This window comes from Phocoena sinus, chromosome 14, assembly GCF_008692025.1.
Source record: "Phocoena sinus isolate mPhoSin1 chromosome 14, mPhoSin1.pri, whole genome shotgun sequence".
NCBI classification, from domain to species: Eukaryota; Metazoa; Chordata; class Mammalia; order Artiodactyla; family Phocoenidae; genus Phocoena; species Phocoena sinus.
Window position 1 is genome coordinate 82,574,885 of NC_045776.1, and position 16,266 is coordinate 82,591,150.

The 16,266-nt window shown below is 37.9% G+C and overlaps 1 protein-coding gene across 3 annotated transcripts in view; it reads left to right on the forward strand.

The window, feature by feature from the left end:
* KNTC1 (kinetochore associated 1) overlaps positions 1 to 16,266 on the forward strand; it is a 107,408-nt gene that overhangs the window by 38,604 nt on the left and 52,538 nt on the right. For 2 of the 3 annotated variants that reach the window (XM_032654017.1, XM_032654018.1), the window contains exons 35-51: positions 143 to 315; positions 765 to 862; positions 1,425 to 1,563; positions 2,039 to 2,095; positions 2,601 to 2,764; positions 4,174 to 4,278; positions 4,679 to 4,807; positions 5,665 to 5,781; positions 6,593 to 6,702; positions 8,767 to 8,974; positions 10,977 to 11,066; positions 12,099 to 12,270; positions 12,357 to 12,415; positions 12,551 to 12,767; positions 13,759 to 13,832; positions 14,864 to 15,074; positions 15,194 to 15,303. In XM_032654017.1, the coding sequence (XP_032509908.1) occupies positions 143 to 315; positions 765 to 862; positions 1,425 to 1,563; positions 2,039 to 2,095; positions 2,601 to 2,764; positions 4,174 to 4,278; positions 4,679 to 4,807; positions 5,665 to 5,781; positions 6,593 to 6,702; positions 8,767 to 8,974; positions 10,977 to 11,066; positions 12,099 to 12,270; positions 12,357 to 12,415; positions 12,551 to 12,767; positions 13,759 to 13,832; positions 14,864 to 15,074; positions 15,194 to 15,303 (2,233 nt within the window). The remainder of the gene's footprint in view (positions 1 to 142; positions 316 to 764; positions 863 to 1,424; positions 1,564 to 2,038; positions 2,096 to 2,600; positions 2,765 to 4,173; positions 4,279 to 4,678; positions 4,808 to 5,664; positions 5,782 to 6,592; positions 6,703 to 8,766; positions 8,975 to 10,976; positions 11,067 to 12,098; positions 12,271 to 12,356; positions 12,416 to 12,550; positions 12,768 to 13,758; positions 13,833 to 14,863; positions 15,075 to 15,193; positions 15,304 to 16,266) is intronic. The other variant, XM_032654019.1, reaches the window with a different exon arrangement.

The following is a 16,266-nucleotide window of genomic DNA, read 5'->3' on the forward strand; positions in this document are numbered from 1 at the left end:
CCGTGTCCCCTGCATCGACAGGCAGACTCTCAACCACTGCGCCACCAGGGAAGCCCCAGTGGTTATATATTAATCCAAGAAAGGCAAATACATCTGCTTTCCATACGAGTGCTCTAACTTCTGACACTTCTTTCTTCCAAAGAGACTTGTTTAAGTATCACTGCAACACCAACACTGGGAAATTGCTGTTCCTGACGTGTCAGAAGCTTTGTCAGATGTTGGCTAATGGCTTTCCAATGGCAATCCCTGAGGGACTAAATCTTCCTTCTGAGATACATGATCTAGCATGCCAGGCTGCCACCATCTGCAGTCCAGGTGACAAGATTTATAATCTATGTGGTTTTATATTCTCTGCTTCATTTCGTACTTGTCTAATGCTGTCTCCTTACAGTTGGACACTGAGGTAGAGAGAGAAACAATCATTATCCCTCTTTCACAAAGGGGACACTTATAATTGAATCTCTATGAGGGTTACTATTTTAAAGTATTTCCAGAATTAACAATGTCATTTCTGACTGTTGACAATATTCACTTTCAGAAGATTGTGAAATTCCTTGCCTCCCCATATCTGATCTTACTTTCTAGTCAAGCTTAAGAAAAATGTTGACCTATATTATTTAGGGTAGTCAAAGCTATGTGGAAACCTTTCTCTCTGCTTTGTGGCCTACCTTAGAATTTTGAATGGTAATTATTCAAAGGTTGTTTATGTTGTTCTAAACACATGAAATACTAGTTTAATGATTTTTTTCTCCATTTTCTTTCAGATTTTTTGCTAGATGCCTTAGAACTCTGTAAATATACTTTAATGGCAGTAGAGCTTTCCAGACAGTGCCAAATGGATGACTGCGGAATTCTCATGAAAGTAAATTGCTTTGAATTTCTTTTCCTTAAACAAAACCCCTATCCAATCCATTACACACCACTTTTAAATCACTTGCAGTTTATAAAAATACTGAATCTACCTCTCATATTTTCTTACTCTAGACCAGAGAACTACTTAAGGGCATGAGACCACTTCTCTTTTCTAGTAATATTTATTGGCTTTAATTGCACTATCTTTTGAAACATTGGGCTTCAAACAAGGCATCTCTGGACATTGTCCAGAGTAACAGTTTGGTGTTTTTTTTTTTTTTTGGCCATGTGGCTTGCAGGATCTTCCCCTACCAGGGATCAAACCTGGCCCCCGCAGTGAAAGTGCCAAATCCTAACCAGTGGACCACCGGGGAATTCCCTGAGTAACAATTTAACTTAAAGCGGCATTATTTTAAGCCATAGACCAGAAGAAACAGACTACATGGTTGTATTTGACCATCAACATTGTGTTTGGCTCTGATAGATCTGATTCTGGATTCTGCTTGGTGAAGAAGGAATCTGTGTCCTGGAGTGTCCTTATCTGTGTCTTTTCTGTATGACTTGATATTTAGACTTCCTTTGGAACTCATAAAGATCCATATGAGGAGTGGTCTTACTGTGACTTCTTCAGTGAAGATGGGATAGTTCTCGAGTCACAGATGGTGCTCCCTGTCATCTATGAATTGATTTCATCACTTGTGCCTCTGGCTGGTAAATCTCATTTGTGTCATCTTTTTTCTGTGTACTTCTGCTTCATGCAAGTTTAAATGGTAGAGGTTTGGAAGTGAAACTTACACATAGTAACGTGGATGAATCTTGTAGGCATAATGCTGAACAAATGAAGTGAGGAACAAAAGAATATGTATTGTATGATTTCATTTATGTAAAGTACAAGGACGGGCTATAAGGAGGCCATGCTATTGGAAGTCGAGGTAGTGTTTACCCTTGGAGGGTAGACTGGAAGTGGGCAAGAGGACGGTTTCTGGATGCTAGTAGTGTTCTGCATCTTGGTCTGGATGTACACTTATCTGTACATCCAGACCTGAAAAGGTTTTGTTTTTTTTTAAGTAACAGGTTGCTTTAGAACATTATTTGATACGAGCACAATATTAAAGTATCTCTGGGACTATGTGCTCTAAAAGAGAGTTATTTTACTTATTGTTATTGAATTTATTCTCTTTTGTAGAAAGCAAGAGATATCCCTTCGATTCTACAAGTTTACCATACTGCTCCATCAGTGAAGGTATTTGACATCAGAAACGTATAACCATTGAATTACAATTTTGTAAATAGGCCAACATAGAAATTTCTTGAAATCCTGAATATGAATCTGATGTAATGTCCTTAATATAGTTTCTTAATTATTACTGTTACATTGTTACTCTTCCAAACTGTCAGGAAAATGGGTCATTTGGCTTATAGTGTTAACTTTTATGAATCTGTTCATAAATTTGGTCTTCCAAGTAGAGAAATGGTTTTCTTCAGCTAATGATTTAAGCATCTCAAAATAGGCAAGTTACAATCAAAGTACCTCAGTATCCATGTACCTAGCTATTTTCTGGTTTAGATCAAGCCTCATGTTAACTCTTTTATTTACTAACTTTGAGGATAAATTCTATGACCATTACCTGCATTGAAGAAGTAGACCATCCCTGAAAACAATTTCCAAATATGGTATTTCTTTGTTTAAAAAAACTCTAAATATTAAAATACTTGTACTCGAGTAAAATACTTTTATCATTTCACAGGAGACAGCCTTATGTTACCTATTATCAATTCCATCTCTGCCTTGCTTCAGAACCTTCAGGAATCTAGCCAATGGGAGCTGGCCCTAAAATTTGTAGTTGGTTCATTTGGTACCTGTCTTCAGCACTCTGTGTCAAACTTCATGAATGCCAGTTTGAGTGACAAGGTACAGTTTCGAGAACAACTACTTTCACTTTGCGCAAATACAGGTACAAAAGCACTGCCAGGGCTTCCCTGGTGGCACAGTGGTTGAGAGTCCGCCTGCCGATGCAGGGGACATGGGTTCATGCCCCGGTCTGGGAAGATCCCACATGCCGCGGAGCGGTTGGGCCTGTGAGCCATGGCCCCTGAGCTTGCGCGTCCGGAGCCTGTGCTCCACAACGGAAGAGGCCACAACAGTGAGAGGCCCGCGTACCGCAAAAAAAAAAAAAGCACTGCCAAACAAAGGAATTTGGAACCCACATTTTCCTATTTGGCTTTGTAGTAAGGAAATTGATAATTTCTCAGATTTAGGAAACGTCTGTTGAACATCTACAAAGTCAGGTATAGTTCAAGGTGCTTGCACACATTTTTTTTTTTTAATTATTTTTTTATTTTATTTTATTTTACTGTATTTCTTAATTTTGGCTGCGCTGGGTCTTCGTTGCTATGTGTGGGCTTTCTCTAGTTGCGGTGAGGGGGGGCTACTCTTTGTTGCGGTGCGTGGGCTTCTCATTGTGGTGGCTTCTCTTGTTGTGGAACATAGGCTCTGGGTGTGTGGTCTTCAGTAGTTGTGGCACGCGGGCTCAGTAGTTGTGGCATGCGAGCTCTAGAGCGCAGGCTCAGTAGTTGTGGCGCACGGGCTTAGTTGCTCCGTGGCATGTGGGATCTTTCCGGACCAGGGCTCGAACCCGTGTCCCCTGCATTGGCAGGCGGATTCTTAACCACTGCGCCACCAGGGAAGCCCTTGCACACGTTTTCATACCTAATCTTTACAACAAACCTGAGAGACTCCACTTTGCAAACGAAGAAACTCAGATTCAGGGAGTTAAAGTAAATAATCTGAGGCTTTTGGTTGCAGTGTTAAGTCCTCTTACTCCAAGCCCAGTGACCACATTGGTTCAATCTGCTATCGATCTGCTATTTGTTTTACTGTGGCCCAAATTATAATTATTACCCGACGGCGTCATTAAAAAGATTCTAGAAGACAAACTATCTGTTGATAACTTGCTGATGAAGCTGGTCTTGTATTCATTTCTACTACTCTCTTCATATTTACTAAATGCCAATATTTTTAAAAATCAGCTTTATTGAAGTATAGCTTTCAAAATTAAAATGCACGTATTTTAAGTATATCAACCAATGTATTCACCTTGTCACCAACACCATAATCAAGGTACAGGGTATTTTATAAGGTTCCTTTTTGCCCTTTCTCAGTCAATTCCCCTGCAAGCCCCAGCTTTCTGTCATTATAGATTAAATGACAATACTTTTTGCATATAATGCTGATTTTTCAATGTTCCTTAATATTTAAGAAAAGTTTTCAAAACTATGCATAGACGTGGACCTGAGAATTCTTTTCTTCTTTTCTAAAAGTTGTGTGGAGAGGCCACATTAGTTAAATCCAAGCATGTTGTTATGGAATTGAAAGAGAAAGCCATTATGTTTATCAGGGGAAACGCCGCAACCCTTTTGTACAAAGTGAGTATTAGTTTGTGGTAAGCTCTTCTCTCTCTCTCTCTCTCTCTCTCTCTCTCTCCCTCCCTCCCCCTCCCCTCTCTCCTGCTTCTGATTTTTCATTGAGGGTAAGAGTGAGGAGGGGGAGGGGATGTTGGGGACTTGAAAAGAAGTAATACAAAGAAGGTAAGGGTTCTGTGTCATACAGAACTTGTTAGAGTTTCTTTCCTTAAATTTATAATAGTGATAAAAGACATTAAAACTAAGCAAACAAGTTGGAACTATTTTACTATAAATAACTTTTCATGAAATGCTTGTTCTTTCGTAGGGCCTAAAACTAAATTTAATGACAAATCAGCCTTTAGAGACTGAATTCTGTTTTGACTGTGAGGAATTTGCTTCTCTGGATGCTTTCTTCCCACAGGTATTTAATTGTCGCCTGGTGGACCTCAACTTGGCATTGGGGTACTGCACTCTCTTACCACAAAAAGAAGTCTTTGAAAATATATGGAAGCTCATAGATAAAGCATGGCAGAATTACGACAAAATATTGGTATGACCTAAGGAAGCACACCTTCAGTTCTTGAAATATTGAAGATTTAGGGGAAGAAGTAAAATTGGCTTTGCCACCAGATCTTAAAGATTTAGCAAAAGAAACGTCAAGCTAACACACATGGTTTCTACCAGCTTTTCCTTAACTGACAACACACCTGGGAATGTATATGCAGGTCCTAAGCGTTGCTCAACCCAGAGGATTACATTTTTTATTTCTTAAATCTGTATTCAGCCAGAGAACCTCACTGCTTATGCTTACTCTAGTGTACCGGAAATCTTAGACCCATGAGCCAGTTCTTCTTTGTAGGACAAGTTTAACAGATGCAAAACTTGTCTTTGATATTGTTTGTTTCAAAATTTGCCCTTTGTGGGCATTTTATGTGCAGGATAGCTCAAATTTGACCTTTTCTTTTTTTTTTTTTTTTTTTTTTTTTTGTGGTACGCGGGCCTCTCACTGCTGTGGCCTCTTCCGTTGCGGAGCACAGGCTCTGGACGCGCAGGCTCAGCGGCCATGGCTCATGGGCCCAGCCGCTCCGCGGCATGTGGGATCTTCCCGGACCAGGGCACGAACCCGCGTCCCCTGCATCGGCAGGCGGACTCTCAACCACTGCGCCACCAGGGAAGCCCTGACCTTTTCTTATGAAAGAAATCCAGACTAAATTTATGGCATCACACTAAAAGCCGAATTACCTAAGTATTATATTAATACAAGTAATGACGGTATATGAAGCAACATGTAACATTCCAGCTGTTATCATAAAGGAAGATTATGGTTTTTATTGTTGGGTTTCGCATAAAAGGTATTAGAACATTTTCTATTTGCAATTCAATTTTAATTCTATTTTAATTTTTTAGGCAATATCTCTGGTGGGCTCTCAGCTGGCCAGTCTCTATCAAGAAATAGAAATGGAGCTTAAGTTCTGTGAACTCAGTACTGATTCCCGGTGGGGCATTCGTCTTAGTAAACTTGGTGTGAGTATTCTTCAAGTGCCATGAAGTTTCATCTATTTCCAGTTGGAAAATTTAAAACAAAGAACTCATTATCCTTTACTTTTGGAGAGGTTATATATAAACTGACTTGTAAGTTTTAGTTAGTTATTACACACATTGGTGCTTTCAAAGAAATAAGGACCTTTTGCCTCATTTTCTTTTTGTATATTTTTAAAGAAATTAGAAGAGGCTTGACATTTCATCTGCTTAGCTTCTCATTATAGGAATGTATCTAGTATTAATTAACATTTAAGATATTCCAGGCCTACCCTTTAGCCTCATACTTTTTTATGTGCTGTTTGTTTAAAGAGAATATTAAAATGTATATACATTGTACTAAGCTTCAGCAACTCCTACCAGGGAGAAGTAAGTGGCCCTTATTTTTCACTTTGCAAAAACAAACCAACAAAATCCTGTTTTCTTTACTATGAATGTAACATTTTATTTTATTTGCAGATAGTTGACATATCAGGAATGTAACCATTGTAGAAATGGTATATGTTTTGACGCCTCATTCCTATGCAGTAATGGGACTGTTTGTTGCTAACTACCAAACTTTACTGAAGAGCCAGGGGTTAGTGTGACTAAGAGAGATTTTGGACCTCTAGCCAAATATACCTGAAATTTCAGAGTGATGGTCGAGTTGGGTAGTATGATAAAAATAAAAGTTGAAGAAGCTATAGAAAAATGTTTCTCTAAAAAAATCGATAGTAAAAGGGCAGGTCACAACAGTGCCCTTTGTCTGATACATTTCAGTTTAGCAGGGTTTTTGTTTTGCTCTTTTTATTTCTAGATTTCTTTCCAGCCAGTTTTTAGGCAACATTTTCTCACCAAGAAAGACCTCATTAAAGCTCTTGTGGAGAATATAGCTATGGATACAAGCCTCATTCTGGAATATTGCAGGTAATTCTTTAAATTTCATTGGTATTTTTGCTGTTAGCTTAACAAACCGGTAATGCTAATGTGAGAACACAGTGATAACAGTGATTATTACATGTGGCCCATGTCTGATGTTTTCTTTTGCTCAACCTCAAACTGAATAAGTCCGAACCAGATTAAATTTTCTTCTGATATCACCTTTTTAATTCACTCTGGTGTTTCCTCAACTTGCCTCATGATAAGCATCACGTGGGGCACTTGATTAAAAATACAGATTCCTGGGTCCCTCTATTGGTTCTGACTCGGCAGGTCTGGGCTGAGGCCCAGGAAACTGGTCTTAATAGAAGCTCCAGACGATTCACATGATAAGGGAAGTTTGGGAATATTCTGAGCAAGTAAACTTCTAAATCAGGTCAAGTTAGGAGCAAGTTGATCTTAAATTAAAAATTGGTGAAAAGTATGATTTAGGGAGAATTTTTTTTTAATAACTTTAAAAAACAGACCAAATGTTATTTATAGATACAGCTTACTGTGATGAGGAGGATCAAATGATTTATAATTTATATCTCAGTTGTTTTTATCTGATAAATTTAGATATTAAATTTGCTGGCCCATTATTAGTTTCAAAGTGGTTTCCCACACATCATCACGTTTACTTTTTATTGTATATTATAACCAATTTATGTATGAGAAAACAAACCCATATTAGGTGCCCTGCTCAAGGTCAGATAATAAGTACTGCTCCTAAAATACCAAGGGTGCTGTAATCCTTATCCAGTTTGTGACAGATGGGTGGAATCTCAGTTCTCGATAATGAGGCCGCTTAGTGCATTTCCTCACCAGACAGGGATCTAGTTCTTTGTCCTTGTGGATGGTGGGGAGTCATGTCCCTGGCTGTCACCATCCTGAACCTGCAAGTCAGGGACCATAGGCTGCTCATAGCTCTAACTAGCTGTGACCTACCTGCACTCTGATATAACAAAACCATGCCATTCTTCAGTTTGGAGCGCTACAGATCCAGAATGAGGCACGCACACTCCGTCTTCTTTATTAATTTGAACTCCTGGTAGATTTTTGTCTGTTGTTTTATGGCGTGACCCCTTTTGTGAAATTGAAATAGCTATAATTATGTCAGGCTCATTTCACAATCGTTGTGCTTACATATGGCATTGCAGATTTTTACTTGTGTGATAGTGACCTTCTTGCCTCAGGCAGTCCCACTGAATAAATTTAGGTGACCTTTACAATTTCAGGGAATGACTTTAAAATTATTGTATGTAAAGCTCTTCTTGAGATTTCAGTTATTCTGTATAACAGATTAAACTATCCCTATCTTATTAATAGGGCTTAGAAGGCATTTCAGTTGTCGATTTGTCTATACTAACCTGACTCTTAATTTTTAAATGTACTACTTTTTCCAATTCAGGTGGAACATATTAAAATCAAAGTCCCACATAATTCCATCCATCAGGGATAACCACTGTTAAGAGTTTGGCCTATATTGTTCTTTTTTTTTTTCCCTTATGCATTTACTAACATGCATTTTTAAAAGTTTATGAAAAATAGAATTGTACATTATCTTATAGCATGTATCCTTCACTTAACAAAATAATGTCTTCTCAGATTAGGACATATAGCTCTTCCTCATATCTGTTGAATCCTATGGTATTCCTTTGAATAAGTTATTTAACCAGCCTCCTATTGATGAGTATTTGTTTCCAATTTTTAAATATTACAAGCAGTTGTTACAGGACATCCTATATGTGTATCTTTGCTACTTTTGTGAAGTGTATGAAAGTGGAATTTCTCTATTAAAGGACATAAATATATATTTTCAACTTTATTACAAATTTCCCTCCAAGATTGTGCCAGTTTATATGCCCACCAAGAATATCTGATTTTTTTTTTTTATCTGATATTTTTAAAAGCAAGAATTAACTTTGAAAACAAGTAGATGGTCTGGTTATGACACTTGACAATGGAAGGGTTAGATTTCAGTGGTGGGAGCTCATACCTAAGTTTTCTGTGAGAAACTGTAGAAATGCATGCATTTTGGGACATTCATGTGTAATTGAATATTTATTTCAGCACATTTCAGTTGGACTCGGATGCAGCTCTTCAGCTGTTCATTGAAACACTCCTCCACAACACTAATGCCAGCCAGAGCCAGGGAGACACAAGCACGGAATCCACAAAGGAGCAGCGTTCCAAACTCCTGGCCAAAGCCATCGAAATGGTTCCTTTACTGACAAGCACAAAAGATTTGGTCATCAGTCTTAGTGGAATACTGCATAAGGTAGATGAATGGTGAAATGAATGCATTGGGTCGTTTCAAGCATCCCTCCTACCCTTAATTAATCAGATATCTATAGTAACAAATTGAAAATGTAAGTCCTATATTTTTTGTAAACTATTAATTTTCAAAAAACTTTAAATTTCTGTATTTTTATTATACTTTAATACAGCACGTTTCCTGTCTTTTTTTCCTTCAAAATAAAAATAGCCCTTTTCCCCAGATTTTTTAAAATAGCACACATTCTTTGAAAAAGATCAAACTAGAGAGAAAGGTATAAATCAAAAAGTGAAATTTCCCTACAGCCCCACTCCCACAGATTAAAATGTTAATAATTTGGTAAATATCTTAGACTAAATATACTATCCTGTCACTCTCTTTTTTCATTTAACATATTGTCGTTACATGTCAATGCATAGATGTCTCTCTCATTTTTGACAGATACATATTTATTATTCCACTGTGTGGATGAAACATCCTGTATTTAACCAGGCCTTTTTGAAGGGACATTTAAATTTTTTGTAAATTTCATTATTATAAGTTGTTAAAATGAATATCTTCATACACACGTTTGCCCTCTTTGATTTTTTTTTTTTTTTTTTTTTTTTTTTTTGCGGTACGCGGGCCTCTCACTGTTGTGGCCTTCTCCCGTTGTGGGGCACAGGCTCCGGACGCGCAGGCTCAGCGGCCATGGCTCACAGGCCCAGCCGCTCCGCGACACGTGGGATCTTCCCAGACCGGGGCACGAACCCGTGTCCCCCGCATCGGCAGGCGGACTCTCAACCACTGCGCCACCAGGGAAGCCCTGATTATTTTTTAGGAGATCTTCTGAGAATTGGAACTTTTAGGTCAAGGGGTAGTTTGATGGGGGAGTGAAGGTGGATAGAAGGGGAAATAAAATTATAAGACTAAAATTATAATACTTCAGTTTTATGTTTCGCTTGTAATTCAGCCAAAAATTATATAGACGTGCTCAAAATTTCTAGGTACTAAAGAGATCATCTTTCCACTTTGTTCAATGTTATTATTCACGTGAATTTAGTTGGCATTTAAAATTTTTTTTTTAAAAGTAATGGTGTGTGGGCAGAAACAGAACAAAGAGAATATTTCCTTTCTTTTTATAAACATATATAGATGCCACCCAGCTATTTCTTGTATCTTAATATATGGTTATAGCTGGAATGAAATCCTTTGAAAAAGTTTTGCTTGGAGGCCCACACTTTTAGTTATGTCATTTCCAAGAAAAGGTCAAATTTCTCCTGTTCTAATTTTCCCATCATAAATGGAAGAAAGAATTTTAATTTAAAAACCTTATAAAATTATTCGGACTTCCCTGGTGGCGCAGTGGTTAAGAATCTGCCTGCCAATGCTGGTGACATGGGTTCGAGCCCTGGTCTGGGAAGATCCCACATGCCGCAGAGCAACTAAGCCCGTGCACCACAACTACTGAGTCTGTGCTCTAGAGCCCACGAGCCACAACTTCTGAGCCCACGTGCCACAACTACTGAAGCCTGCGCGCCTAGAGCCCATGCTCTGCAACAAGCGAAACCACCACGATGAGAAGCCCCCGCACCGCAAGGAAGAGTAGCCCCTGCTCGCCACAACTAGAGAAAGCCCGTGCATAGCAACGAAGACCCAACACAGCCAAAATTAAATTTTAAAGTCTTATAAAATTTTAATATGTTTATCTTTCTAGGTTTTTAGTACCTTAAGAACATTTCTCTGTATTGAAATGACATTGCCTCATACAGGTTTCTTAAAAAACAGCTTTTGAGACATTCTAAAGATGTATGTTTATTCTAATAGTTAATTATAGAGATGAGAAAAATGTTAGTTCATTTTTTTTTTTTTTGTTAGTTCATTTTTTAAAGAATAATCTAACTTAATATTATAGTGCACTGAGCTGTTATATTTGTAATCTCTGCTGATGAACATAACTGCATAAAACCATCAACCAGCCTGGCAACGTCTTCTCCAGTTTTGACATATCTTTGTTTTTATACAGTTGGATCCCTATGACTATGAGATGATTGAAGTCGTCCTGAAAGTCATAGAAAGAGCTGATGAAAAGATAACTAACATTAATATTAATCAGGTATAACAAATATATTATAGATTTTAAAATTATGTTTTTATTTGGACCATTTAAAAAAATTACTGTTATCTAGTGTCTTTCTGGACTGTCCTCTGAGCTCCCTTTAAACTGTAGTTTTTACTCTATTTCCTTTTCTTTAAAAGGGATACAGAAGTAGAAAGAGTTTTTGTGCTCTCCATGTTTTATCTTAATCCAGTTTTTGCTCTACTGAGGCAATTTAAATCTGGCCAAGAGTACAAAGTCACGAAAAGACTGATTTAGAAGAATTAAGGCAAAAATATTTGTCATCTGGCAAAAAAAAAAAAAAAAAATCAAAGCATGTAAGACCCGGAGTCAAATTTAGCTTTCTATATTAGTAGGTAGGTCCTGGACTAAATTCTATTTTAGTACTCAGTAACTTCCTAGTGTTTTACAAATATGGTCATAGGGGCTTACATATATTTTTTAATTAGATTTTAAAAATTAAAAGAAAATGGGTTGATTCAAAAAGTTATATAAGCCCTAGGGACTTCCCTGGCGGTCCAGTGGTTAGGATGTGTCTCTTTCATTGCCGAGGGCCTGGGTTCAATCCCTGATCAGGGAATTAAGATTGCCCACATGCAAGTCGTGTGGCACGGCCAAAAAAAAAAAAAAAGTTGTACAGGCCCCCAGAATATAAGATGTAAACTTAAGAGAGAACATAGAGGATTAATTTTAGATCTACTGCCTATGTGTTTAAAGTGAAATCAAGTATTTTTGAGGTATATCTAAAACTATTTGAAGAGAGTAGAGAACTTCCAAACTCTGGTTTATAAAACATCCCACCAACAACAGGGTTTCTCCTAGTATAATTTCTTTAATGATCACAAAAGTTATGGTTTAGAAGAATAGCATAATAGTTTTGAAGGTAAAACTACGAAAGGTTTTGATCATCTTTATGAATATGAGACTGTCCCAGGAATGGAACCCTATGATAGTATAGAATTAGATGATTTTAAAACGCTTAATGATGGGTTTAACCTCACAGGAAAATACTTTTTTAATTTAATGTAGGCATTGAGTCTTCTGAAACATTTGAAGTCATACAGAAGAATTTCTCCTCCAGTGGACCTAGAATATCAGTATATGTTGGAGCACGTAATAACTTTGCCATCAGCTGCCCAAACTAGACTGCCTTTTCACCTAATATTCTTCGGCACAGCACAGAGCTTCTGGAAAATTCTCTGTATGTTCATTAACTTCTTATGAATTGTACCGAATAGCCAAAACCCTTTTCTTAGGTAAATCATACTATCTTTGTTTCCTTTCTAGCTACGGAACTCAGTGAAGAATCCTTCCCAACATTGCTCTTAATTTCTAAGTTAATGAAGGTAATGGGTTAAAACTCATAAAAGTCGTATCTTTATTCTGTAATTCATTCAGACCCTGTGTAGAAAGATTTTATGCTGTTTTCAGCATTTAAAGGTGAGCACGTAAGTCAGCGTTAATTTTTCCTGTCTTTGAAGTTCTCTTTGGACACTCTGTACGTGTCTACAGCCAAACACGTTTTTGAAAAAAAACTGAAGCCTAAGCTCCTGCAGTTAACACAAGCTAAATCCTCGACACTGATTAACAAGGAGATAACTAAGATCACTCAAACCATCGAATCCTACTTGTTATCTATCGTTAACCCGGAGTGGGCTGTAGCCATTGCCATCAGTCTAGCCCAGGATGTCCCAGAAGGTATGGATTCTTCCTTTAATTGGGCTTAAAATGGTCAGCTGTGTTGTTTTTGGAACTTGTAAAAAAATGTACTCCTTTCTCATCTTTAAGGAGAAACAGTATGATAGCTTAGAAATGTATGTGCCCCCTCTCCTCACTTGCGGCACTGCTGTACATTAAAGAGGAACCAAGCAAGACACCATGCTGCTTGCCCAGGGCGCAGAGACATAGGCATTGCTCAGCTTGAATATAGATTAATACTTCCTCATATCCAATCATACATACTTTCAGTAATGAATCCTTAGACATTGTTGCATGATCAAAAAAATACACAAACACAGGCACTTATTGCCATGTTTTTGGTTGTAACAAAAGTTGAAAATAACTGGGCTTCCCTGGTGGCACAGTGGTTGAGAGTCCGCCTGCCGATGCAGGGGACGTGGGTTCGTGCCCCGGTCCGGGAAGATCCCACATGCCGCGGAGCTGCTGCGCCCGAGAGCCATGGCCGCTGAGCCTGCGCATCCGGAGCCTGTGCTCCGCAACGGCAGAGGCCACAACAGTGAGAGGCCTGCGTACCGCAAAAAAAAAAGAAAATAACTGATTTTTTTTAATGCTCATTTGTCAGGAACTGGTTCAAAAAATAGTGTATTCATAGAATGGAATTCTATGTAGTTGATTTGGAAATATATGCAAGATATATATTAAGTGAGAACAGCAAACTGTACTACATGTATGATCTTATCCCATTTTAATGTGCTTGAGCACATGTGCGTGCATACACAAACACACATACACAGAAAACTTCTGGAGGAATGTAAGGATCTAGGGGATAGGAATAGAAACTGAAGGCCTCTGTGGACTTGCACTTCCTACTTTGTATCCTCTGGCCTGTTTAAATTGTTTTTTACTATGAGTATGCTTCCTGTCATTGTTTTTAAAAACTGGCTAATTTGACTGAAATACGTTGTCTTGAAAGGACTACGATTTGCTTATAAATCTTTTATCTCTCTAGGTTCCTTCAAGATGTCCAGTTTGAAATTCTGCCTGTATTTAGCTGAGAGGTGGCTTCAGAATATCCCATCTCAGGTGTGTCTGAACTGTAAGATTGAAGGCTCCTCTTTTTTTTTTTTTTAATGAAAGGGTAGCTGATTTACAATATTATATTAGTTCCAGGTGTACAACATAGTGATTCAAAATTTTTATAGATTATACTTCATTTATAGTTATTATAAAATATTGGCTATACTCCGTGTGCTGTAAAATATATCCTTGCAGCTTGTTTATTTTATACATAGTAGTTTGTACTTATTCCCCTACCCCTATATTGCCCCTCTCTCCTTCCCTCTCCCCACTGGTAACCACTAGTTTCTTCTCTATCTGTGAGTCTGTTTTGTTATATGCATCCGTTTGTTTTATTTTTTAGATTCCACATGTAAGTGGTAACACACAGTGTTTGTCTTTCTCTGTCTGACTTATTTCACTAAGCATAATACATACCCTACAGGTCTATCCATGTTGTTGCAAATGGCAAAATTTCATTCTTTCTCATAACTGAGTAATATTCCTTTATGTATATGTATATACCGTATCATTCATCTGTCGATGGACACTTAAGTTGCTTGCATATCTTGGCTACTGTAAGTAGTGCAGCTATGAACATTGGGGTACAGGCTCTGCTTTCTTTTTTTTTTTTTTTTTTTTTTTTTTTTTTTGCAGTACGCGGGCCTCTCACTATTGTGGCCTCTCCCGTTGCGGAGCGCAGGCTCAGTGGCCATGGCTCATGGGCCCAGCTGCTCCGTGGCATGTGGGATCTTCCCGGACCAGGGCACGAACCCACGTCCCCTGCATAGGCAGGCGAACTCTGAACCACTGTGCCGCCAGGGAAGCCCTCTTTTTAATTTAAATTGTGCTCCCCTAGCATCCCTTCTCATCCTGCCCCGGTGATAGGTGTTTTCAAGGGTTGGATGCCTAAACTGGAAAAAGAAGATGAGGCTTGGTGTAGACACTTAAAGGTGTAACTAAGGCAGAGAGGGACCTTGACTGATAAAGCTGGATTCTTAGGCTCACTTGCGATTTAGAAAACAAGAGTTTCTTTTTGCTTGGAATTTTTTTAAAAGGATGAAACACGTGAAAAAGCTGAAGCTCTGTTGAAGAAGCTTCATATTCAGTACCGGCGATCAGGCACGGAAGCTGTGCTCATAGCCCACAAGCTGAACACTGCAGAGTATTTAAGAATGATCGGAAAACCAGCACATCTCATTGTCAGTCTGTACGAACATCCCAGCATAAATCAAAGAATTCAGAATTCATCTGGCAAAGATTATCCTGGTGAGGGCAAAACCCTTTTTATCTTTGTGTCCAAGGAGACCTATCCTTTTGATTCCCAGGTATCTTGCATTGAAAACCTGAGGTTTTCTTTCTTTAATTCTTTGCCTTTAATATCTTAGATATTCACGCGGCTGCCAAAGAAATAGCTGAAGTCAATGAAATTAATTTGGAGAAAGTCTGGGACATGTTGTTGGAAAAATGGCTGTGCCCGTCTGCGAAACCTGGTGAAGTAAGTGCTTGTTCTGAGCATGTCTGTTGTTGAGTATGAGCTGATGGCTTCTTCTCAAAGGCTAATTATTTGTCTTGCAATGATACGACTTCTAATTAGCACGGAATGTTAGAAGGAGCATTTGAGCATTTTAATGCCTTCTGTTGTACGATGAGTTTCAGTGGGGTTGTTTACATTTTCTTTTCCTTTAAATGTTGTTTTGCTGCTATTCTACCTTTTTTTTTTTTAACTTGGCAATGTTTTTTTTATTGAAGTATAGTTGATACATTCTACCTTTTAATTGATGAATTAAATTAATTTCAGATGAATTCTTGTATAAAAGAAGTGGCCTATTCTTAGACTCAGATTCATGTGATTATTTTATTTTTTTATTTTGAAATAATTTTAAAGGTACAGAAAAGTTGCAAGAATAGTATAAAAGAATTCCCTGTATACCCTTCGCCCAGATCTATCAGTTTTTAACATTTTGCCACATCTGCTTCATCACTCTCCCTATAATATATTTACACATAACATTTTTCTGAACCATTTGAGGGTAAATTACATGTGTCATGCCCCTTTACCCCTTAAGAATTAAGTTTGTAGTTCGAAGAAAAGGATTTTCTCTTAACCACAGTATAATTATCAAAATCAGATAATTTAGTTTTGATACAATATTGGTAAAATACATATATATATTATGTATACCTGAATTTATGGTCCATGTTACAGTTTAACCAGTTGTGCCAATAATGTTCCTTACAGCAGTTTTCTCCTCTGGGACCAGAATCTAATCCAGGATTATGTGTTGCATTTATTTGTCATGTCTCTAATCTCTTTTACTCTAGAACAGCTCCATAACTTTTCTGTCTTTCATGACACTGACATTTTTGAACAGTTTAGGCCCGTTATTTTGCCCCTCAACTTGGGCTTGTCTGTGTCCTCATGATAAGATTGGAGTTACGCATTTTGGATAGATTATTA